Consider the following 26145-nt stretch of genomic DNA (forward strand, 5'->3'; position numbering starts at 1 on the left):
ATCCTTCGTAACGTGAACAGTTCGCGATAAACTGTTCCGTGGGACAGAAAATCTACTTGCTATGCACTCAATCCCCCGTACTTATCTGAACCACCACCACCATCACTGCAACCAACACTACCTTCACCGTTCTATCACTATCACAAGCCTGGTGGCCAACACGCGCAACGGCGCTGACATTTTATCGCTACCAACACACATGATCCTCGTGGCATGGTCTTGTTTCAAAATGACTATATCACGATCAATCGTGGGGCCGGAATACTTGCCCGACACCAGATTAACTTAACAAGCAAATTATCTTTGACTCATACTATCGTTTCTCTCTCTCTCTTCTCAACCGAATGGGATTAATTGCACCCGGTGCAACCCGGTGTGCCGATGCTCTTTCGCGCAGCGCAGTTTGCACCACTGACCAACAGGGTGCGTACAAGGATCGACCAATCAGAGGTGAGCTTCTGCCGCGCAAAATCTTATTCAAATTGTCGGATATCGCGTCGCGTCGGTTCTGATAATTCCTTCTACAATCAGTAGAATAATGTTTGGAAACCGCTGCTATAGTTTTAATATAAGTTTTAATGTCTACACATTATATCGCTATCTTTAATTCTGCCGGTAATGTTGCCAGTGACACGGAAATGATAATCAGTGCGCGCTGATATACCAAAAATGTGGATCAACTGATCACGTGAATATATTCACGTATAGGACGATTATCTTATCTCGTCTATCGGTGGAAGTACACCTGTATTGGAATCTTTACGTTCGCGTTGCTAATTACTGATTCACCTCATTATTAATGTTAATTAATTCGAACGAAATTGATGACATGCCATGTACAAAGCAAATACGACGTAGATAAATTTTGTTGTTTCAAGTTGTTACGGACTAATATCGAAGCAAATAGAATCAATAATTGTTAACGCACAGTTGCTTGCGACTAATTGATATATTATTTGATACTAGAGGTGAAAGAGTGGGGAAGACAAACTGTTTCGACTCGACCATCGATGTAGAAGAGATGACGTCTGTTGCCATCCCGTCAGCGTGCTAACATGGCGTCTGTATCGGTAGGTGCACGGTACATTTCATTATACGTACTCGTTTTCAATACATTGACGCCAAGTTTTTGTTAACTGCATCGTTTTTACTTCACCGTATCGGTTTGTATAAGAGCATAATAACAACGCTGTCGATTAAACCCGCAAGAAGTCGGTGTTCTTTCGTTGACGTGTCGGAAGAGTTGTTATTGACGTTTGTTCGAGAGTGTCCGTACGTATAAATGCAAATTCAAATAATACTCGACTTTGAAATATATTGCAAGCGTTTCTCTAGACATATTCGTAGACACAAGATCATTCGTTAGCTGTTCCTTTTCTTGTTTTCATGCCAAACCATCGTTACTCTTTTTGGTTATAAGTTTGGTTATCTTTTCTCTGTTTACTTAAACTGTACTCTAGGAACATAGACTCTAGGTCTGATAGTTAAGTTGGATACAAGGAGCTCCGGAACCGTGTTTCTCGATATTCCTCAAACATTTCCATCGTTTCATTATTAGGTCCCTTTACTAATGGACGACGATACGATTGCATTCGGGGAGGAGGACGAGGCTAACCAAAACACCAACAGATTGAAGTATATAGTTTATAATATAGATGCGTAAGACTACTTATAGCTTAGGTTTTATATACTGATTATGTATTGAATTGTTCTAGACATCCATATGTCACCCTGTTTCACTTAGCCTTCAGAATCTCAGCGATTGTAGTTTACATGTTATGCGGGTGGTTCTCTAGTAGTTTCATAGCTAGCTTCGTAACAGTAATATTGCTGTTGTCGATGGACTTTTGGACGGTGAAAAATATCACCGGCAGGCTAATGGTGGGCCTGAGGTGGTGGAATTATGTGGACGATAACGGAAAGAGTCATTGGGTGTTCGAATCTAAAAAGGTTGGTCCTACTAGTGCGTAAGAGCTTCGGAACTTCATCAGCTAATAACTCATTAACTCGAAGGCATTATCATTCTCGAAGAATAACTACGTAAAACTTTATCGAGTTCAAGGACTACCAGTTTTCACATTTTATGTTGGCTAGTTGTGCCTGTCCAAAGCGTTTGTAATTTAGCAGGAATGCAGAGTTGCATCATCGTATGCAAAATGCTACCGACAGACTATCCTTTAAGTACTGGCTGTAAACTACAAGGTCTACTATGTACCCTGTTTTTCAGGGTGCTCAACAGAATCGCATTAACGCAACGGAAGCGCGTATCTTTTGGCTGGCGTTGATACTTTGTCCGTTGTTGTGGTCGGTATTTTTCTTGGTAGCCCTGTTCGGTCTGAAATTTAAGTGGCTGCTGCTCGTGTGCATCGCGATCGCGCTGAACGGTGCAAATCTTTACGGCTATGTGAAATGCAAAATGGGCAACGACCGCAACATATCCGCGGTGACCAGCGATTTTCTGAGGAAACAAGTCATACAAAATGTTCGTAAATCGATTTAAAGCGTATTAAAGTCCCAGCCCATCACCTAAGCCTTTCCCAATGATCTCAGTTAATATTTTGTCCACCAGCAATCAAGGGGCATAGGATAATTATGATTTTAATCGCAGGTTGCGTCGATGATGACTAGAAGTCCTCCAACGACCAATCCAAACGAACCAACTACTATTTAAAAGAAATGTTGCCATACCAGGCAGTGAGAAACACGTGATTTTCTGCATTAGGGATAAAAAACGTTTGTACATAACTATACGATAATTGTCCAATAGTTTAAGTCACCACGAAATAATATTATATAATAAACGAAGCTACCTTGGATATTGGCGTTTATTTCCTCAACAATGCGACTAGCCCGCGGATTTTATGCGGTCAATGTTTATCCTTGATCCTTGATCGAATCCTTGAGTACTCGAGTTTCTAAAGAGAGAGTTTCCAACGTCCATAGTTATTTAGGATAGAATCAAGAGAGGGGTTACGTTAGTTATTAGTTTATTGATGCCGCAAGGCAATACATAATGTACACGTTATTTTCTCCTTGTCAACAGACTTCCTATTACACAATATTTAATTTGCATAGGTGTTAATTAGTAACATTACATTTATCATATTCACTTTAGCCTGTTGTATTCTTTCTGGCAAGAAAGTATCACAAAATAATTTCCCATTCTTTCAACGATATTTAGATTCGACTTATTTCTTTGTCTTTTTTTCATTCACCATTTTCTCTCCCCGGTCATCGACAGCCGTGATCGCTCACGGGGGTCATCGAGAGCCGACGAACTCGTGACGACCACACGCACGGTAAACAACCTCGACGTAAATATTGCGCCGGAGCATTGGCGGCCGATTGCAATTTGTCACAGTTTATAATAGAGTTGCTGCTCCGAGAAACGCTCGAGTTGCATTGTCTTCTTTCCTTTTTTTTTATTATTATTATTATAATTAATTATTTTCCCGTTATTCTCATTTTCCGTCTGTTTAAGAAGAAGAATACAACAAACCACGTATTGCTATACAGTTTTTTTTTCTTGGGATATAAAAAAATTATAAACATTAACAATAGACACGCAGCTAAGGTACAACATACACAAAAAGGTCTCGGAATGATACAAAAAAACGTAATCTCACGTTACGATCGGTACTCTTATAAATATACGAATATCGTGGACTTCTTCGTATTAGTAAATTCATCGAATACAATTTAACGCTACCAACTTATAACTAGTAATATATTTTATACAATCGTTTAATTTCGTTTCGCGCGAACGTATTGTAGTTTTCATTCTTTCTTTCTTTTCATCATTTCTTTTTTTTTCTTTTTATAGTCTGGAACTTTAATACGCGAAGTTTGTCGACCACCGTTGGCAGTGTACCGCACCTCGCACGGAGTGTAATGATTTCGTTTTTTTCCTGTTTCTTATTTGTTTCGTCAGCGTGTTAAAAGGTACACGATTCAAAATCGAATGATCGAAGTTTTAGAGCTACCTGCTGAAAAGGGGCAAAAATTCTATTTTGGGCAAAGAATGAGGTTCTAGAGCAAAAAGACTTCGTCGCTTATAATCTTGTGTTTTTTTTTTGTTTTGGAGGAATGTTCATTTTCATCCGGTGAATGTTGAATTTGTTCGTCAGCCTTTGTCAACGACTAAAGAAAGTTCCCGTACAGTAAGACATTTACGGTGTCCTCTGTGTGTGTGTGTGTGTGTGTGTGTGTGTGAGTGTGTGTCTTCGAACGACGTATAACAATATTTATCGATATCTTAAAAAAATTGTATTCGAGTTGTCTCCTGGTTAGGTTTCTATACCAATTGTACTCTTCGATAATAGCACATGTTCTCTCCGTAGAAGAGAGAGATAGATTTGTAGTCACTGCGTTTGATTTGCGTTCACGGTCCGTTTCGTCCATCTTCATTGCCAATACAATATACAAGTACATCGAATTCGAATTCTGACAGAAGCACGATATCGCTAAGATAACGCAAACATACGGGAGAAAGTAAAACGGTGTCCGAATGTAATACTGAACGAAACGTGCGACAACGTTTCAAACAGACGACGAGAGACAGAATGGTATTTTTTTTAAAAGTAAATTTATCATTCGAACGATGCTCGAGCCATTTAAGTACTTTTGCAAGTACGGAGAATGCGTGTGTGGCAATGGATTAGACACTATGGCCCTCAGTCTTTAACAACGTGAAATCAAAAACGATCGAGGATGACGAGACAATGATAAATGCACATTCTGAAAACGCTCGGCCGCATGTTACGTACAGAGTCGTCGATATAAATCTCGTGTAAAAACTATATCAGCGTACGTATAGAGGCTCGTTAAAAAATAAAACTCATAGAAAAGTCAATGGACCATATATATATAAAAAAATACGCGTGGAAATAAAAAGCGTTGAAACGAAATCGCCGAAATATACATATACATATATTGATAACAACGTGCTCTTTATCGGATAAAACTTGTTTCAATCCCGAATAGTCTGGAAAATATCCACAGCTTTTTCTATCATCATTCTTTCTTCTTTTATTTCTCTCTTCAATGCGTACTCTCTTCATTTGCGATATTTATAATATATATCTATATATAAATAGATATATATATATACATATATATTATTCGATCATCTTATTTATATATATTTATTCATTTATTTATATATTCATTTATTCATTCATTTATTTATATTTATATATTTATATAATGTTGCTAATGACAGACGGTGCATTTATGTACACTTAGTCACAATTCCTTACCCTCGAACCACTATATCGAACGAAAAGAATGTTTGAACGTTGCTCGATTCACCGGCGAAGAATCGAAAGATCGAGTGCCAGAAAATGTTAATGCCGACAGTATTCTGTTCTCGGTGCTGTGTACCAAGCCGAACGAACGAACACCGCGAAACAGCGACAAAGGGATCCTTTTCTCAATGGAGAGTGTGTGACAGACCGAGAAAGATAAAGAGAGAGACAGATGGGGAGAGAGAGATAGAGCGTACATTCGTAATCGTATTATATACTTACATACTTTAGTAAATAGAATTTCGCGTTCCACCCTATCGAACAGCGACAGGAACGCCTCTATACCGAACAATACGATGAAGATTCCTCGAGATACAGTAGATATACAAACGAGCACATATGCTTATTGTCTTCATAGACTACGAACCGTTTTTTGTAACCCTTCGAATTACAATTGTACAATGAATACACGTCGAAAGTTTTCTATCGTTATCAAAAAGGATGCGGCTGGATGAATCGATCGAAATACTCTTCGGCGCGCGATTTTACGGCGCGGTTCGTTCGGCTTTTCTTTTTTTTAAATTGAAATCTGTGCTGGCGCGTGGAATGACGAGACTTAATTACGAGATTCGTTGATTCCTAAGGGCTCTGGCGGCGGTTCTCTCTTAAATTGTTAAACTACGGACGAAACGAAACAAGTTTATTTAATCTCTGGCGGCGCGCAAGAGAATGTGTGTGAGAAGGAGAGAGAGAGACTGAGTGAGAGAGAGCAAGCGAAAAGTTTAGTCGCGTGAACCGAGCCAGGAATGATCGAAGTTGCAGAGAGAACGCGGTTCTGTTTCGAACCGGTCCCGGGGAAAATTGTAAAAGTCGTCGAGGTAGAAGCCTACTGGTGGAACTTTGTACACGAGGGTGTCGAGGGCTCGGGGGAACAGTACGCAAAACCCGACATACAGTGCTTCTAGTTTAAATTAGTTCTCATAGAAACCAGCACAAAAACACGTTTGTGCATTTTAATTGAATATAGGCACCGTTTCCTTTCACTCTTCCATCATTCAAATCGCGCGAGTTCTCGTATTGTTGCTTCTTTTAGTTTAGGTTTTCTTCTTCTTCTTCTTCTTTTTTCTTCCTTTTCTCTCTCTGCGTTTATCTCTCGTATCCTCTTCTTCTAATGGCGTCGCTTATTAACCCTAATCTTAAAACAATCCGCTTACGATCTACTTAAAATTACAGTAGGTAATGAGAAGATCCCTATCGTGCGTAATGGGCTCAGCATGAATAATTGTCGATTTGGCAGTACGGTAATTTTCTTGTCAGTGAGCGGAAATTTGCTTATAGTTCTCATTCTGGTTTCTCGATACTCGTCCACGGAGATCGCTGGCGGTTTTCCTCTCTTCTTCTATTTCTGTCCCGAATTCAGCCTTTCTCGTCGCTTCGATAATAAGTACATTATTTCGTTCTTTTCTTTTCGTTTCCGTTTCGTTTTTTCTTTTTTACACGAACGTGCCACGGTCTGCTGCTTGCTGCTGCTCGATTCTTTGTTTTCCCGCGCCGAGAAATGGAAGCACTTTGTGTATTCCAACGTATAATAGGAAAGTTTGAACTTTTTTGATGTGTTTCTCGTGATCATGCGAAGCTGTCACGGAGCACGATCGCGTGGCGGACGATCGCGGCGCGCGACGATCCTCGTCAGACTTTGGCTCGATCGAGCAACCGTAAGTTTCCCGAGCCGCTCGGCAAAAAGGGTCGAGCGGTCGCGAGGCGGCTCGTTACGGATATGTTTTCTCAGCGAAGAAGTTGCTCTCTCTCTCGCGCGTTGGTTCTCTTTTCTCCTTCGGTTCGTCGTCCTCCTCCTCTTCGCATCTCCACGTCGAGTGTTAGCGCTTCTCGTGATCGGTTAAAAAACGGAAACCTCGGGGGAAAGAATACTTCTACGGATATGATTGTTTATTTTTTTTTCCTACGTTTTTACGAGCCGCACACGGTTTTTCTTTTCTACACGGCAGTCTTTGTCCCTTCGCTACTCGAACCGGGACTCGGCTCTGGACAAAAAGGTTCGTGGACCCGGCACATGATCAAAATGCCGTTCCGGAAACAAATCGAAGAAAGTCCTTCGCGTGCTCTCACGGGACTTCTGCGAACACCATTGACTAAAGATACTTGGCTGCCTACGGTTTAGTTGCCCAAGAAGATAGTAAGTTTATCGCCTTATAATTTTTTTAATCCTTTTCATTTCTCTACTGTATTTGTCCTTGGAAGGTAGGAGTATCGTACGTTATGCCCCGGAATCATATTTTGTATAGACTACACCCATTCGTTATTTTTCTTCAGCTTGCTTTTTCTTTAATGTTTACGTACTTCTCGAGTACTTCATTGTACTAGACGCGTCGTATCTTCGCTCGCTCACCCGCGTCTCTGTCGTTCCTCTGTCGATCCCTTCGCACTCTCGACGATTCGTTGTCCTCGCGGGAATCGGGTTGTCAGTTGGCGTAATGGTCGAACGAACCTAAGTATTCCAAACTGGCACGGTAGCAGAACTGATACTGATCCTGCAGACACAGAAACACATGTTGAAAAAATTAATAGATCAATCTTACGGCAGAATACTTAAACGAACAGCCTCAATCCTAATCAGAAAAGTATCAAAATACATATTGAAGTAAAACGCAACGAACCTCGGTCTGAACCATCGCCGGGCGCTGGGTCCGCAGTATTCTTACAGTCTGGAAGATGTCGACGACCCCCTCGTACTGCATGCGTTCCAGGACGATGCTGAGCGTGATGAAGACCCCCGTTCGTCCAACTCCGGCGCTGCAGTGCACCGTGATGGGTCCATCCTGTCCGAACTGCTCCTTCGTTTTATGCACCTGTCCTATAAAGTCGATGAACCCGTCCCCGGACTTGGGAACACCTTGCTCGGGCCAGTCGATGAACTGGAACTGTCTGACGGTGCGACTCGCACCGTCCCTAGCGTCCGTCACTTTGAACTCTCGCAGAATATACTGTGGCATGTTGTACTCGGCGATGGGATCTACGACGAAGCACTGGTATCTGATCGACCTGTCGGACGGCCAGTACTGATGACACTTCTCCCGGCCCATCTCCTTCAGCTTCGTCAGCATAACCACGATCGTCGAGTTATGTTCCCAGAGCATTCGCCAGAAATCGTCGGTGGTGTCGCACAACGGGCCCTGCGTGGCGATGTAGGCACCACGATAACGATAGCCGTCGATCAGGCTCGCGTTTATGTAATCCGAGCCCTCGATGTTGCGCTGTGGCTGCAGACAGACCCTGGTGCACTCGTACGGCAATATGTGCACCAATCGGTTCTTGTGCTTGTTGCATGGCAGATTCGCCGAGATGAACCTCGACGAGTCGACCTTGATGTTCGCCAGTTTCTTGAACTCGAGCTCCATACCGGTGATGTTGTCGATCTCCGGCTGCATCAGTTTCTGGATGTGGGAGTGCAGGTTCCTGGCAGGCACTTCGGTGTTGCCGCAGATCACTGCCTCGTAAAGGGCGTCGTGTATGAAGATGTACTGGTCCTCGGTCTGCACCATGTAGTTTCTCTGCGCCCGGAGACAGGTCACGTGCCCGTAGATGTCGATCATCTTTTCGTGTTTGATCCTCTCGAGCATCGAATCGATCACGATAAAGCAGCCGGTTCTACCGACGCCGGCGCTGCAATGGACGATCAATGGGCCGCTGTCCGGAGGATTCATGGATTTCACGCGACGCAGGAATTGCAAGAAGGGTGCCGGGTGCTCGGGTACACCGTGATCTGGCCAGGCGGTGAATTGCAGCTGTTTGATCTCTCGTCTCTCGGAATAGCCGGCTCTGGATACTTGGAACGATCGGATGCAATAGGTGGCTAGCTCTTGCACGTCGGTGATTGTGACTGTCATTAAGCCGTAAGTCTCCGCTCCTCTGCTCGGCCAGTACTGGTCGCACTTTATCCTGGTCCTCTCCTCGAGCTTCGTCATCATCACGATGGTGCAGGACCGTAGCTCCCAACACATCCGCCAAAAGTCCCCGAACGTCTCCTGCAACGGTCCCTGCGTGGCTACGTACGCGTTCTGCTTCCGGTAGCCGTCACAATAGTTCGCGTTTATGTAATCCGTGCCGCCTACGCCGTCGATCGTCTGAAGGATCACGCGAGAATGATCGTACGCGATCACGTTCGCGTACCGGTTCTTCGACACGTTCACCTCCATGTTCGAGTGGTCCCAGGTGAACTGTTGTCCCGGCTCGATCGACTCGTACTCTTGGCTGAACTTCAGATTGTCATTCGCTTTCAAAGATTCGATATGGTTGCCCAAGTCGCTGATGTCAATCGGCGGGTGTGAGGACATCGCCGGTGTCTTGAACAGCAGCCGACGCATTTCCACGGGATCGGACGGCGCGTGGTTCGAGCTGATGTCCGCTGCCATAAGCGGGCGAGTCACTGCAGCTTGATCCGGCGCTTTGCACGGCTGTCTTCGTCTGCGAAAAGAGGAAAGATTGTCGATCGATTCGTCGAAAGCGTCTGAAGTTGTCTCGATAAACTCTGGAGTACTCACTTCTTAATGACAAACAGAAGAACGAGAAATACGCTGACCATCATCGCCGCGATTATGGGTCCAACCACCCACACCATTCCAGGCTCCTGGCCGCTCGTCTTCACCGACACTTCAGGGTTTCCATCAACGGGGGTGTTAGGGTTAGGTCGTCGTGGTGGCTCTCCTGGGGGCACTTCCCTCATATCGAGTGACAAGTAACCCGAAAATGGTGATGAGGTATACAGGTGCTGTAAGATAAATTACCACGTCAATTTCGAAATGAATGTTATTAATGATATTAATAACAAGACAAACATCGAGTTGGTTCCAGACTTACCTTCCTGGGCGTGTCGACGACGGCCCTGACGAAGATTCGGTACCGCTTGTTCTTCTCGAGCTTCCGATTCTCGTAACCGTTGTGAATGTCTCCTCTGCCTAAGTGAAACGTGTAAGGGATGTCTCTGTTAGGAAACTTAGCCGCGATGTACGGTGCGTTCTCTTTTTCCTGTTTGGCGCCTTTGCCGGTGATCATATCCTCCGTGAGCTCGTCGGGCTGTTTATTGTCGGTCGCCTTATCCTCGGGCACGACGATCAGGTAATAGTGGGAGATGGGTCCGTACTCTTCAGAGGCTTGTGGCAGAATCACGTGTATCTCCTCGCCGTGTTCCACGCCATAGAAATCAGGCTTGACCATGGGTTTCGGTGCAGCCATCTGCGTGGTCACTTTGATCTTGGCGGGCGGCCTGTACTGTCCATCACGAGGAATAGCGCTGACGTTAACATTATAGCTGGTGAAAGGTTGCAGCTCGTTGATGGTGGTGCTGGTAATGCTCGGGTCCAATCGGATCTCCTTGCGTGGTACGATCTGCGTCTGTGTGATGCCTTGCGAATCGACGAAATCCTTGACGGCGTCGAAGGAGACCTTGTAGTTCATCGGATTCAGTCTTATGGGGGGTGTCCAGGACAGAGTCATGGAGTGGGTGGATGAATCCGTGGCCATCAGGTTCAGCGGCACGTCCTCTGGCTTCACCATGACCGTCACCTTCTCGCTCAGCCGACCTAGACCGGTTTTGTACCTAGCTGCCACCGTGATTGCGTACTGAGTTAACCTCTCCAGGTTGTCCAGTTGCGCGGACTCCGTCAGGCCCACGATATAGTGCTTCCACTCGTCCAGGTCCTCCACGGCTGTGGTCGTGTAGAAAATCTGGTAGCCCACGATCTTGCTCCGGTTCGGCACCGGGTCCCACCAAACCTCCACGCTCGTCTCGGTCATCGCCACCGCTTTCACGGACATCGGCGCTCGGCTCACGTCCTTCTCCGTGATGATAGTGATCTTCTCCGAGTACGGACCGCTGCCCTTCGACGTGCGCGCCCTCACGTGAAACACATACTCCGTGTTCTCCTCCAGGTTCGTGAACACCGCCCGCGTCTTGGTCGTCGTTCTGTTCACCGCCGTCGAGTGGTCGTTCTTCTTGTTAAACTGCACGTCGTACCCGATTATCTGACCGTTCCGGTCCTGTCGCAACGGCATGCCCCACGTCACGCACACCGTGTCCGGGGTTTGGAAGAAGTATGACAGATTCGTCGGTGCACCCTTAGGCTCTCCTTCCGGGCTGAACCAGTACCGCACGGTCTCCTGGCCGAAACCGATCTCGTTTTGCCCAGCAACTCGGAACTCGTAGTCCACTCCTTGCTCCTCTGCCGATTAGAATTAGGTTCAGCCACTTGATCAAAATACTATTAATAACAACGCTCAACACCGCTGATTACTTAACACAACAACCCTAGGAAATTCGGTGTTCTCGTTCGACCTTACCGAGATCGTTGATTTTGTAGGTGCGATTCACAGTGCCGTCGATCAACTCCGTCTTCAGCGTCTGGTTCTTCACCCCGTACCTTATTCTGTACCCCAACAGGTTGCCATAGGTCTCGGTAGGCTCCGCCCATTCAAGCTCGACCACGACCGGACTCCTGCTCAGAACTCTGCGAGAACAAAACAATTTCCACATGTAGTTTACCGCGGATAATAACAACAGCAATCCGCGACGTACTTTACGTTGACCTGGGGCCTGTTCGGCACGCCACCAGGTGTTCGGACGTGGACTGGCGCCGAACGATCGCCATCCCCTTTTCTTGTCAGAGCAGCCACTTGAACGGAGTATCTTGTGTCCGGTTGCAAACCGGTGATATTTACTTCGAGCACCATTTCTCCCGCGTCGCATCGTATAGGCTCGTTCAGGAGATCCTTCCCCTGCGAACACGCAACCGCGATTAGACCAACGAACGCTCTCTGGAGTTATCTCAGGTCCACCGGAAAGTTCTGTTTGTTATTTCGTTTCGTAATTTTGCTCTGGGTAGGTCTAGATCAGGGGTGGACCCCTCGAACTCCTGCTTTCCTCACCAATCTCCCTTTCATGCTGGTGGGGGACACTGTCTTGTCTCAATTCAGACACAGGGTGACAAGAAATAACGGAGTTAATCATTTCTTATTACAATTCTGTCAAATTGACGAATTTTGAAAAACTAAATAATGACAACCATAACATGGACGTTTAGTATTCATATATTTAAGAAGTTTCGAAATGGTCACTCTTTGCATACAGAGGCTTAAACGTGTCTTGAAATTTTCGGCAATGGGCCGCAGCTCTTCTGACGTCATTCGGTCCCACTCCTGGTACAGAGATTTTTTCAATGACTCCAAATTTTTATGGGGCCGAGCACAGGCCCTGGCCTCCAAAATCGACCACACGCTGTAGTCCATCGGGTTGAGATTCGGTGAGTACGGCGGCCATTCCACAGACGTGATGAAACCTGGAAAATGGGCTTTGCACCACTCCTGAGTCGTTTTCGCTCTGTGAGCCGGCGCGGAATCCTACTGTAACGCGTCCATTCCGGATCGCCGAGGCGCTGTTGGGCCCACAGAAGTACGACGGCTTCGAGAATGTCCCGTCGATACACTTCTTGGTTGATTTTGACCCCTTGATCCACGAAAACCGTAGCAAATCCCATTTTCCAGGTTTCATCACATCTGCGGAATGGTCGCCGTACTCACCGGATCTCAACTCTATGAACTCCAGCGTTTGGTCGATTTTGGAGGCCAGGGCCTCTGCTCAGCCCCATAAAAGTTTCGAGTCGCTGAAAAAATCTCTGCGCCGGGTGTGGGACCGAATGACGTCAGAAGAGCTGCGGCCCATAGTCGAAAATTTCAAAACACGTTTGAGCCTCTGAATCGGCTCAAAGGGTGGCCACTTCGAAACTTCTTAAATATATGAATACTAAAGGTCTATGTTATGGTTGTTATTATTTGGTTTTTTTCAAAATTCGTCGATTTGACAGAATTATGATAAGACATGTTTAACTCCGTTATAAATGCCCAACCATGCTCTAAATGGCACCCTCTGATTTAGTCAAATTAGTTGACAGTACTTTCCGGTGGGACCGATGGAATAGCGTTGCCGACTGACCTCTTCTCTCACTTCCTGAACGTGTATATGATAACCCCTTATCACTCCGTTCTGTTCTTTCGATTTCGGCGGTTGCCACGAAACGTGTATCGCGGTCGAGTTGATCGGCGTGACTTTCACGTCTTGAGGATTTCCCGGCACTGTAACGCAACGCCCAATTAACCGGGGGCCCTTCGCGGCCTAACTACTCTTACACGCTCGCAGTCACACGCCCACGTACACATATAGGTTGTCGCAGTCATACGTGAACGAACGGGGGGGATCAAACAAAATTAGTGGGGGTGGGGTGGTCCGGGGGAGTAAAACCTGGAAAACAAAACGATAAAACGGAGCGCGGAACACAAGAAACTGAGAATATACGCATATATATAGGCAGGTTGTCCATTCGGTCGGTCTGAAAAGTAAGAACGGTTACGGGTTCGAGAAACAGAAAGAAAGCATAGTTTGGACAAGTGGAAAGAGGTGTAATTCGTCGTCGATGAACGGTCCTGTCGTTCGGTCGTTCGTTCGTTCGTTCGTTCGTTTGTTCGGGACGAACGAAAAAATAAAGCTGTGTTAACGGAGGATCAATTAAAAATCAGATGCAAGAAGAAACGTAACGGGGAGAGGCATGGACGTTGAAACGAACAGAATGTCGTTGCGAGAACGGGGCATGGAGAATAAACAGGTTGATACGTAAACGGCGGAGCATGGAAACGGAAATAAATAAAGAAAAAGTAACGGTGAATATGTACATGCCACCAGTCACACGCGGACAAAACGACGTACAAACAATATTACGAGGTACCGTAGTACCTCATGCTCTACGTCCCTACGGCACGATAATCCTCCATTTGAATACCAATAATGCATGTTTTTATTCTGCATTCGGTTTGAGAACCGCGAATGTATGAACGCCCGTATAAATACGTCATCGAGATGCAAAGCGCGCGGTTACGTTGGACGATAATGCTACGGCAATATTGGAGAGTCCATGTCGAAACGAAGCAATTTTATACATATGTAGAAATATATATAGATAGATAGATAGATATATACATCAACATGTATATATGTATATACATGTAATATATAGATTGTATATATATATCAGCGATCTACGATCATTGGTGCTGGGTGCGGAATGAAAACTGTGCCAACAGAATCGTGCATTCGTGTTTTTTCGATAAACGTGCAAGGGTAACAAAACGTATCCTTCGTGTATTTACAGTTACCCACATCGACAAGCCGCTTCGGATAATTTGTCGGGAACACCGCCCCATCGACTCCCGTTGCCTTTATTTTCTCTACGTTTTTTTTTTTTTTCGTTTTGTTCGGTTTTGTTTTTTTTCATTCTCTTCAACGAGTTTTCGAAGCCCCGACGTGTGCTGCGGTGATTTTTTTAATCTTTCTTCCCGCCGCATATGTATTTTTTTTTCCCGTGTGTTTTCGTTCTCTCGTTGTTTGCCGGGTGTTGTCAAAGCGACACGCGTTTCACGCAGATTCTGATTGGCGATAAATGGCGCGTGTTCTCATGGACGGTCCAGTATCCGGCGCCGGAAATGTTGTCGGCATCACACAGAAAAAGAGGAACGAAAACCAGTTGGCAGGAGAGAGTACAAAAAAAAAAAACAAAAAGAAAGAACGGAAAAACTTTAGCGTCGTCTATGTTACCTAGCTTCGTACGAGACACAATAAAACTGCAATTCTCTACTTTGTCGGGCAAACGGAAAGATTGCGTAGCAACAGGAAGATACGACAAAGAAAAGCCAAACGATCGATCTTTTTTCTTTTTGTATTCGCGGTGAAGATACGTACAATTGATAGATGGATATTGAGATATATTGTCAAATATGTTTTTTTTTTTTGGTCGGGAGAGCAATGATCTCAAGGCAATCGATTTCAATACAGATCAATTTCTACACAACACCCACAGGTTCTCGCTACGCAGCGCAAAAAACAAAATTTCGGCGTGCCCGCGCCCGCAAAAAGGAAAATTGTGACTCTTGTTCTGATCGTTTTTGCTAGCCGACCGCAGCAACAATAAAAAGTGACGGATGACAAAAATAGTACGCCGACACAGATCTCTCTCAAAATTGTCTCTTAGAAAACGGTTGGCAAAAAACGTAAAAAACGATCATATGCGAAAGAGACGGAAAAAAGGTGTGAAAAAACTATATATATATATGTAATATATATGTATTAAATATATATAGAGAAAACGATTAAACAGGAAGTAAAATTCATGGCACAACTCGAGACGAGCTAAGGGATACTCACTTTTTTCTGCAGCGCCCCAAAAGTCGCCAAAAAAGTGGGAAAAAAAACTCGTAAAAATTCGTGTCAAATTCGCACGTAATAGGTGAGTAGAGTTATAATAAAATATTTAGTATGTTTAGGCATATCAGTGGGTAGCATACTACTGCTTATTTATCAACGTGAAAAAACGTGTGTGGGCCTATCCTCTTTTTAGAATAGATATATCATTATATTCGATCATTTCTTTTATCTCGTTTCTTATTCGTTTTCTTTTTGGTAGATCTTTTTCTGTACTTCGAGACTTTGTACGTCAGACAAAAAAAATATATATATACATACAATATACATGAAAATCTCTGTACAGTGCTGCTGCTCTCTCGGCTCGTGAAAAATACAGTCACACGCGCACTCGCTCGTTCGTCCTTTTCCTCCCTCCCACGCGCTCGATTCCCAATCGTGTCCCTTTTCAGCACTGTTTCCGTAATATTTTTTATCGCCTCTGCCGAGAAAATAGTCGGCGGGCAAAATTCACTTTCGAATCGATCGTTAAATAGAAAAATATCGCTTGGTCCTCGGTTGCAGTTGGTCGCAGAGAGGCGGGAGATGTGAGAATATCTTTTTTTTTTTTCTTTTAATCTTTGGCATGCGCAATCACTACTCCAAATATGAAATAACTAAAGGCTCATGTCCACGCGCCCCCTGCCGTCGAGAGAAAAGACGTCCTCGTTTTTCCAGTATTTTTCGCTTCCCCCGTCGCGAGGAATACACACACTTCGAGAAAAGATAGACAAGCTAACTTTCGCACGCGTTTGCACGCTCGCCCTTTCCCTCGCGGCACGGGGCGACGAGAGGGAAGACCTATGATAAAATGTCTACTGAAAAGAAAGCTGGGAAGGAGAAACTATAAGTCATGAGAAGAGGGGAAGAGCTTCGGACACGAGGGGGTGGGTTTCGGGACGTATCAACTGAGAGGATCTTCTTCTGTTGGCTACGTGTGTCGTTTTCTTCTTCCTTTCTTTTTTTTTTTTGTACGGATGGTCAGCAGTGAAAGAAAAAAACACGCGGATGCGCCTCGTACTTGCGCGTAAAAAATTCACGAATAGAAGATGGGGGGATGTAAGTCGGTAAAAAGGTGGAAGTATGTAGTCGTCGGGGGAAAAATTGTTCTCTCTTCTTCTTCTTTTCTTTTTCGTAGTTTTCTCGCAGCTCCAAAAAGTCACCCGCAAAAAACGTTAGCTCGATGCAAAAATATGTATTGGTAGAGATTTGTCGATATAGAAGTTCATAGAGTGGCAGAGATAGATAGAGATAGCGAGGGGGGGGGGGGGTAGAAAGATAGATAGATTGTGAGAAGGATAGAGAGCTGGATTTTTCGGGCCGCGGCAAAAAATATTTCCGTCGCTCTTTCTGCTCCCTTTTGTTTCTCGCCAGCAGCATCCACCCGTGCATTCACCCACGCAAAAATCACAAAATTCTTCGCAAAATAACGCACGTTGATGCGGCCGCGGAATAAAGCGTGTCGTTTAAATCGGTGGCCGGGATCTATGTAGTATCGCGAGAGGGAGAGAGAGAGAAAAAGAGAGAGAGAGAGAGAGAAAGTGGCCGACGCGCGGCGCGCGGCTCGGTACGCGAAACAATCGGATTCCTGGATTGGTTTTTCATTTGTTGGTTCTCCGTCGATGCGGTTGCCGAGGTCGAGCCAAAGGAATCCAGGAGCGTGAGGAGGAGGAGGAGGAGGAAGCTTTTAAAGGGTTGTAGAGGGTTGCGAGGAGGGGGAGTGGTTGCATGCGTTCGCGAGGAAATCGGAAACGGCGATTCAACGTGATCGATAGAAAAGAAACAGGGTGTGGGGGGCTGGTAGAGCTCAGAGGTTCGTTAATGATCGCAATCGTCGATATTCTGACGTTACAAGCTACGTAAAAACGAGTTACGAGTTTCACCGCAGGTCGTTAAAGATTCCAGTACAAACGTAAAATAAAATACATACACATACAAGTGTAATATACTCTTTCTAGATACCTAGGAGAATAATAATAATATATATAATATATAGAGATATATAATAATATAGATATATATATATATAAAAGTATCAACACACGAAACAAAAGAGGTAATACGTATATAATATATAGTATGTAATATAATACGTGGCATGTATCATGTATATATATGTAAAAGAACGTATTATATCATACATATCGATCAAAATAGTAATTCAATAATATCAATGGTACGTTGTAACTTACAGAGGCAGAAGATTGGAGTAAATAGGTCGGTGTCTTGCATGCAGAGAACGAAGAAGGTGCACGTATATAGACAATATAGAGAAGAAGGGCTGGTATATATGGTGGTATCATTCCAACGAGCTTGGTGAGTGTCAAAGTAAAATCAAAAAACTAAACAAGAGAATGTTGACGAAAATACCGCATTAATGATACTGTCGGTGCTCGGATCCGAGCGGAGAACGTCTTCCGGTATCGATGGTTTCGCTCACATAGGACAACGAGAGCCGCCCTTCTCAGCCGGAACGTATCAAAGAGACGTAAAAAGCTTTCTTCGATTTGTCCAAGCCTCGATATACAGTATATAAGCGAAACGCACCGACCGACGATTCTGCGCTTCGTCGAAACACCTGTTCTCCGCCACGAGGAACTCGTGGCCGTCGAGTACATGGATGAAGACAATGAAGAAAATCGTATGGATATTGGTATTCAAATGTTTCCAAGTACACCGCGATAGTACGCGGTGCCCAATCCCTTACCCAGCCCTCGCGGTCGCGATTAGGCGATCATCGCGACGCTCAACACCGCCGGGACGGCTCGTGGTTTTTACAGTCGCAAAATTTGTGAGAAGTCACAGTCGGGGAAGTTCAGTGTTTTCGGGATAACTGGGGCGGGGGTTTCAAAAAATTTTGCGAGCCCTGAAAGCCGTCCCGAAGTCGTCAAGATCCCGAATTCGAATCCGCCACCTATTTCCGCGTGTTCTCGCGTTCCCGCGACGCGTCGTCGTTCGCTCTCAAACCGTACTCCTTGACGCACTCGCTCACGCATTCACCCACGCACCAATTCGCCGTGATCTCGACGCGTCGAGTTTTCCCCGAATGCTCGTCATCTCGGCTCGCTCTTTCTCGAGATCACCTCGAGAAGGTGCGAATCAGGTTCCACAACGATCGACACTCGGGTCGGGGGTGGTTCTCGGGGCTAGTTTTCAGCGCTGGTGGATCCGCACGATATACGTACGTGCAGACCGCGTCTCGCACGACAATTGATAGTTAGTCGCGTGTACCCGGAATTTGCTCCGTCATACACCGGCTGCTCCATCTGTCTTCAGTGCCTTCTACCCTCATCGTTAACGATGCGAGAAAACTGAGAGCAAATTGCGATTTGATTCGAGGGGGTAAATATCGCGGTAAGCTGTTCGGTCAGTGCGAAAGTGCGTGCTCTATTCCTTCTTCCATTTTAATACGAAACCGGCACAAACTTTTGCACTGATCTAATAGATATCTTCTTGGAGGTTGGATTCTTCAAGCCAGCCCATTACACATGGCGTCAAGTTAAATATTACTGACCTACCGCTTCTAGTTTCTTGAAAGAAAACTTTGAAGGCTGATTTCACCCCTTCAATGTGAAGGACGGTCAATTAACAAATATGTTTCATCAAAATCACCCCGTTATAATGAATTTACACTAGGCAGGTAATTAAACCAACCCTGATCTTGCTGAATTAATGGTCTATCGATAACCTCGAAGGGTCGAAAGGTGCAACCCCGAAGAGATCGTTCGCTTTCCACAATAATTGCATCCCCGAATGAAATTCCACTTTCCCCCGGCGTTTTCACGCGCCAGTTTGAAAACGAGAGGGGTATCGAACAACATTGACGTTGGATGGGACACCCAGTATAGATTCGGTACTCCGAGCGAGTAAATATCGAGGCGTGCGTACGCACGCTGGCACGGGGCTCGGGTTCGTAAATACGCGCGCTCGCACACAAACATTCTCACCCACGCACACGACCTACGTGCATGCGTGCACGCGTGTGCTGTTAGGCTGCCGGCTGTTTATTCGAAGCGAAGGGTGCTTTTCAAGTGGTGCGTTCGGTTCAACAGTGATGGTGATGGAATACGTTCTACGAGATAGAGAGAGGGGGGACGTATATGAATATGTACGTCGATTCCCTTAATCGATTAACCATCCCCGAAATCAGAGCAACTCTTCTGACAGTGGACCAGATTATCTGGAATTCCTCGAGGACCTGGAAGAAGTAAGTCACTAGAAGATGTGAAAAATTGCATTTGGATGGAATTGCGAAGAAGAAAGTGCAAGCAGCTTTGTACGGCTCTTTTATCCGGACCTGTAGAGGAAATTAAAAAAATGGTCTGTATGTTAGATTTCAATGACATTTGCAGCGTGCGACTATTTTTTAAATTTCCCATTAGACGATGCTCGGATACAGACGCTGTACAAAGGTGCCGTCTAATATTTTCATTGCGATTTCGATTAAATGCAATTCTTTCTCTTTCGAATTAGCTCTTCCAGCTCCTCGAAGTATTCTAATTCGTCCGGACCAATTTCGAGAAAGTTATTCCGTGTTGAGGGGTGTTTGATCAATCAAGCGGCTCGGCGCACATACAGCGAAAGGCGTGCGTCTGCCTGAGTGTGTGTGTAAGTGACACAGGTGCGTAGGTGCGTAAGTACTCGTCCTCGTCCTCCTCCACCTCCTACTCCTACTCTTTGATCGTGCGCGACACGCGTGTGTGCGAGAGATTTTACCATGCGTGCGTTGGTGGGTGCGAATCGAAAACAACGGTGCCCGTATAATAGAGTGATAGTTTTAGTCAAGAACCGAACAAGAGAGAGAGACAGAGAGAGAGAGAGAGAAAGAAAGAGAGAGAAGAAAAAAAAGAACGTTAGTAGAAAGAAAAAAAAACGACAGTGATACAGCGACGTATATTATATGTACACCTTTTGTCACCGGTGACCCGTGCACACATTTATACCGAGAGACTGATGAGAACGATCACGTGTGCAAATATAAATATAATATATATAACATATGTATAGAGAGAGAGAGAGAGAAAGAGAGAGAGAGTGAAGGTAGTAGATAGAGAGATAGAATATAGAGATCGATAAGTATACGTTCAAGAAAAACGATCGCATTATAATGTATAATAGTGGTGGTGTACTAGCGGCGACAATAACATTAACGAACGAGTATATACGTATATAGAGACACGACGGTGAACTTTTGTGCTTGACAATGTGCGAGCTTACACGGCAGGGTGCTTTCAGCAGTGCTTTTTATCGTTCCGCCTCGCTTTGCCGAGTCTGCTCTTAGAGGGTGGACGGCTGTGGATCGGTCGGTCCGTAAACGGGACAATGCGCGGGAGGAAAACTGTTGGGGGTAGTTCGATGTGGATGCGGACGGGGTAGGGGAGTGTTGTCGACGAATCGGTAGAAGGAGGGTGGTACTGGTCGCTCGGTGAAACGAAAGAGGATCCCTGGGCGTACCGGTGCAGTGGTGCCGAGTGCAAAAGGTTCGAGGGGAACGTCGTTAGAGACGCGTTCGTACGACTTTTTCCGCGACAATGACGCCTCCACAATGCTCCTCTCGCAACAAATGATTCCGATTCCGCGTCCGACCAAGGTCTTCGATTATTTTTCCCCCAAGACAAAAGAGCTGCCGTTTTCGCCCGCGCTGTCTCCTCTTCTAGACTCTACTCGTTTTCTCCACCCACGCGCCGCGTCCCACTAAAACGACGACGACGACGACGACGACGACGTCGCACACCAGAAACACGCGCGCCCGTTGCCGTCGTACGACGCGCGACGCGTCTACGGACCACCGAGAGAGAACAAGAGAGAGAGAAAGAGTGAAAGAAATAGGGAGAGAGAAATAGAGAAAGAGATGGAACAGCGAAACACACGCGAACAGAGAGACGAAAAAAAAACAACAACAGAGTAACAAAACGTCGATGTTCGCTTATTCCCGTTCGATTCCGTATCGTTGCGAGAACTTTTTTCTCTCGGGGAGGGTGATTCGCTCTGTGTTTCAACGTGTACGCCCCTTGTTAAACCGATTAGGGTTGAGTGGCCGGTTTTGGTGCACGGTGGGTTGCAGGGGCGAGGGGGGTGTTTTTGAAAAAACTGTGACACCATGCAGGGTGATCGGTACCGAATACATCGGGGAACAGGATTCCAGGATCGGGGAAATCGAAACGAAAAGCAAAATTTTTCCTTCATGCATCGGCATGCCATTCATCGGGTAACCCTGGACATTTGTTGTATGTATACTTGTCATTGTATAATAGTTTTCGGGAGCCGGTTAGGCAGACTCGACGTAGCTCGACGTTTCTTTGTGATCTTTTCTTTTGGTTGTTTTCATTTTCTTTTGAAGGAGACAGGTGTGTCAACGGTATCGGAGGCTGGGAGTGAGATGGGTGTTCGGGGGCTTTCTCGAGATATGATGATGATTAATTAATCGGGATCGAGTTCTTTTGGTGAGATCGAGGAATCGATTAAACAAACGAAGGCATGCTCTAAACATGTGCAAACAATAGGTAGAACTAAATCTTAACTAAAGACAGAAGAGCCTTATATATCAGAGATATGTAGAGATATATATGTATAAATATATATACACACCAAGTACATGGTGTGACGCGTACATGGTGCATATCGTATATGTACATATATATATATACACATATATATATATATATGTTTATATGTTTATATAGTGAAAAAAGTGCGTTTTATATATATTCTTTGTGTGTGATACATACGCTATAGTTTTTATATATATACGTAAGCGTTTTATTGGCAAGCTGCCGTCCTCGTTTCGCAGTCATTATTTCCGACCGATAAACGTTGTTCTGCTTTTGTGTCTGTTCGTTTTTTTTTTCTTTGCAACCGGATCAAAGTTGCGATCTCTTATTCAGCGCGGTATTCGTTCGATTTTCTTTTTTTGTTATTTTCCCGAGAAAATCGGCAACGCGCGGCGGTAATAATGATGCGAAATGCAGGTCGGGACGGTCAGCTTGGTATTTCTCTATCTTCATTACACGTGGCAAGAGTGAGTCAACGAACTAAAAGAGAGAAACGAAACATCTTTACAGACGTAACCACGGTAACCACCAGAAAGAACATTGAGTGTGAATGAGTACATATCATTAGACAGTCGATATAATACGTTAGTGCGAATAAATCTTAAAAACTAGTTGTTCAAAACCTGGATCATCCTCCTGCAAATGCTTTAAGGAAAGACAAAAACACGTGAGTGAGTATAATTAGAGTATTAGTTAAAGCGTGTTAAAAGTTCGAATATATAGTTGGGGGATGATATATTTTTATAAATCTCCGGGGGGTTGTGAAAAAACCAACGGCAACGGACTTTGGGGGAGAGTGTTGCGATTAGGCCCTGTAAAAATTAGTTAGAAAACGATCTCTTTTTCGGATCTATCTTTTCTTTTTCGTTCCGGTTCTTTATCTATCGTTATGCACGAGAGAGGGGGCAAATGTTATAATTAAATCAGCTGAGTTCAAAAATTGGTTATCAGCTTCTGTAAAAATCCGTGGCTGCGTGCACCTGGAAAAAATTCTTCTGGGGTTTTGGGGCTGGGGGACACTAATTTTTGGGGGGGCAGCGGGGGGAAAGTAGTCCGGGTCGTCTCATCTGGGTGCATAGAGAAATGCGTGGAGATTCGTTGTAGCAAAAATTCCAAAAATATAAAATCTCGCCAGCCAAAAAATGTACGGCCAACACATGGTATCCGCGGGTCTCGTCCGCGAGGGGTGTCCGCGTGTCCCGTATCAAAAATCATCGGGATTCGTCGTCGGGGTTGCCAGAGAAGCTGATAAAGGAGAGCTTGATGGTGGACCAAAGAGAGCGTTGAAGGAGAGACACGGAAAAATAGTTGCGCGCGTTCAAAAGTTGCGTTCGCGCGGCAAAAATCAATATCCACCGCGGCGTGGCGATCGAAAAAAAGGCTCGCGTGTCACATTATCTCTCGGCTACGTTTTCACAATCATCATTTATGTCTTTTTTTTCTGCCTTTTTTTTTCTTTTACTCCGGTTGTCGCGCAACGGAGGGTGTGAGACTCGATAGTTCGTTTCTCGAAAGCGTTCAACTGAAAAAAAGTTACAGTGGCCTGAGAGGGAGAACGCTATTCAATAATATATTTTTCTGTACAATACGATACAAATACATAATTACGAGTGAAAATGAAAGAAATCGTTTAAATACAGAGTACAGCGATAACAATGCAATGTAAACGGAAACACAGGAGAGACAGAGAGAGATAGAATGAGATAGATAGATAGAGAGAGAAATAGATAGAATAACAGAAAAACATAATTATCATCGATGAAATACAGTGAAACGAAAAACCAGTGGAAAACGAAAAAAAGGAGAAACGTAAAACTCGTAAAAGAGTTGTTTTGGGATCAGAGAGTATTGAGTGTCAGTTGAAGGGAAGAGACAGGGGGTATTTATCGTAGAGATAGAGAGACGTTAGCGGAATCTGAAATCGAAAAGACATTTAATACACGGTGGGTGTACGTAGGAATTTCGTAGCAGACGGCCGATCGAGAGTTAGGTTGGCAGCCGGGCCGCGAGAATGAAGAATCGAACGGGCGCGGTGGTCGCAACCCGCGCTGGAAAATCGCGCGATCATCTTCGGACTGATTTTTGGCGGGCTTTTATATTTTTGGCTCTTGCGCGACGAACTTTCGCGATTAACGTCGCCTTCGCAAGAGTTGTCTCTATATGCGAAGCGTGGCGCTTGAAGTCGAGGCTTTCTCTCTACATTGATTCTACTTGAAAAAATTTATCAAAATTCTTAAAAGATCGAGAGAGAGAGATTGTATTCGACGATCTACATATATTTGCTCTCGAGGGATCGCGCGCCACTCTTCGACAGTCGGACGTAAACGTAGAAGGATCGTGAAATGAACGTCAGTGATACATACCGTCCTCGTGAGTTTTGACCGAGATAGGATAACTCGGGGGTCCGTCACCTACGCTGGTCCCGGCCAATACCCAAATCCGGTACTCGGTCCATTTTTTCAGTTCGTCCAACTCGAATCGCGTGTCATTCAGTTTGATAACCCTCGCCTCCGAGTCGGAGCGTCCGCTCTCGACGACTTGCAGCTTGTAGTACGCGATCCTCCCGTTCGATTGATCGGCAGGCGGGGGTTCCCATGTTACCAATATGGAGGTCGGGCTGTTCGCTTGTCCGCTTACATTGCGAGGCGGAGCCCCGGGGACTGTATAACACTCAGTTATAGGGGGCGGGAGAAACAAAAACGAAAACAGGGGCGGGAGCATCGAACGTCGGTCGCCGAGCGATCGGTGCTCGTGCCAGAGGCCCCTGGACCCCGCGAACCTCATCCAGAAAATTCGCGACAACATTAATCAATCCCATAAATCTTATTTTATCAAATGAATTTAACACGTTACTTTTTACATTATTTATACAACCCATCAAAATTTTAATTCTATAAGATCCGCAGTCTAACGATTAGACTAGAAGAAATTTTCTAGCTGATGAATTGAATTTGTCCCTCATCCTGGTTTCTACAAAATCGACCACTATTTCGGTGGATTCTCTAAGGTGAAGGCAGGCCTTGAAGTCGGTGAAATTAGCACGAATTTCAACAGGATCAACGAGTTTCGATTCGAGAGGCCCGGGCGAGCTTCGTGGCCGGGGCCACGTTCGAGCGGCGACTGACGCTTGGGGATCAAACAGAAAACGTTACGTGGTTGGCGATTGGTCAAGGTTCCAGAGAGAAGAGGTATAAAGATCAATCAAGGAAGAACCGTTTAACGAGTCGATCCTTGAACAGTCGAAAAATCACGTGATTAGAGAAATGAAACATACATATCCGTCCATAACAGAGAGAAAGAGGCGAGACCGATTGACTCGCGGGCGCGTTCGGCGCGAGAGCCAACCGGCCGTTGCCGTCGCTTCGTATAATATATATATATATGGAAACGGAACAATGTAATTGTTGAAAAATATATTAAAAAAAAAAAAGAATAAATAATCGTAGAACGGACGTGTAAACCATACGTTATCCAGAATGAAAAGAGGTGCCCAAAATGCACACATATATCGATGCAGTGCTTAGTGCAATTTATATGTATGATATGTACGTATATATATATAGATATATATATAAAGTGGCATCCAAAACGGCTTTCTTATTTGCAACGCATGCAATCATTCTCACTCTCCCACACTTTTCACGGTTTTTTCTGTCAACGATACTCTCTATCTTCCGTCTTTCTCTTCTGGAGTTATCCCCGCAATCGCGCGAATTTCAAACCCACAATACCTTTGCGGATTCAATGAGACACGGTTCAGGCGATAAACCTCGATCGAGAAGAGACTCTGAACAATCTGGTTCTTCTGAAGGTGTTCGCGGCGGTATCATAGCTTACGCTACTTTTGCGGGAGCGTCTAGCGCTACAGCAATCTCCTACCTGCTGTGCCAGGTGGATTCGCGAATTCCGGCCGACGAGACGAGCACACCTCGAGTTTCATCCGATCTTCGTTCGATCGCGAAATGATCCAAGGCGGATCGCCAACCGTCGGCCGGCCGCGAACCGACCTCTGTTCGGCACTCCTCGCTGCGTGAACTCACTCCCGTCTCTT

The 26145-nt window shown here is 45.1% G+C and overlaps 2 protein-coding genes across 13 annotated transcripts in view; one reads left to right on the plus strand and one right to left on the minus strand.

The window, feature by feature from the left end:
- The first annotated feature begins 26 nt into the window (after positions 1 to 26).
- On the plus strand, positions 27 to 2816 carry LOC143215357 (putative Golgi apparatus membrane protein-like protein CG5021). Of its 3 annotated transcripts, none has more exons than XM_076437452.1 (6): positions 27 to 450; positions 967 to 1070; positions 1559 to 1635; positions 1716 to 1950; positions 2228 to 2482; positions 2609 to 2816. In XM_076437452.1, exons 2-6 carry the CDS (start codon positions 1056 to 1058, stop codon positions 2669 to 2671), a joined length of 645 nt encoding a protein of 214 aa, XP_076293567.1. In that variant the 5' UTR covers positions 27 to 450; positions 967 to 1055; the 3' UTR covers positions 2672 to 2816. The 3 variants fall into 3 exon arrangements, with proteins under 3 accessions (XP_076293567.1, XP_076293568.1, XP_076293569.1); XM_076437453.1 differs by having other exon boundaries at positions 2240 to 2482; XM_076437454.1 differs by lacking the exon at positions 27 to 450 and having other exon boundaries at positions 822 to 1272.
- Positions 2817 to 2970: 154 nt separating this feature from the next.
- Positions 2971 to 26145, minus strand: part of Lar (tyrosine-protein phosphatase Lar) — a 413198-nt gene continuing 390023 nt past the window's right edge. For 8 of the 10 annotated variants that reach the window (XM_076437440.1, XM_076437441.1, XM_076437439.1 and 5 more), the window contains 8 exons: positions 24458 to 24754; positions 13249 to 13388; positions 11836 to 12035; positions 11601 to 11767; positions 10122 to 11482; positions 9806 to 10032; positions 7922 to 9728; positions 2971 to 7795 (listed from right to left, as the gene is read on the minus strand). In XM_076437440.1, the coding sequence (XP_076293555.1) occupies positions 7727 to 7795; positions 7922 to 9728; positions 9806 to 10032; positions 10122 to 11482; positions 11601 to 11767; positions 11836 to 12035; positions 13249 to 13388; positions 24458 to 24754 (4268 nt within the window). In that variant the 3' untranslated portion in view covers positions 2971 to 7726. The remainder of the gene's footprint in view (positions 7796 to 7921; positions 9729 to 9805; positions 10033 to 10121; positions 11483 to 11600; positions 11768 to 11835; positions 12036 to 13248; positions 13389 to 24457; positions 24755 to 26145) is intronic. The other 2 variants (XM_076437447.1, XM_076437446.1) reach the window with 1 other exon arrangement.

Source organism: Lasioglossum baleicum, chromosome 13, assembly GCF_051020765.1.
Source record: "Lasioglossum baleicum chromosome 13, iyLasBale1, whole genome shotgun sequence".
NCBI classification, from domain to species: Eukaryota; Metazoa; Arthropoda; class Insecta; order Hymenoptera; family Halictidae; genus Lasioglossum; species Lasioglossum baleicum.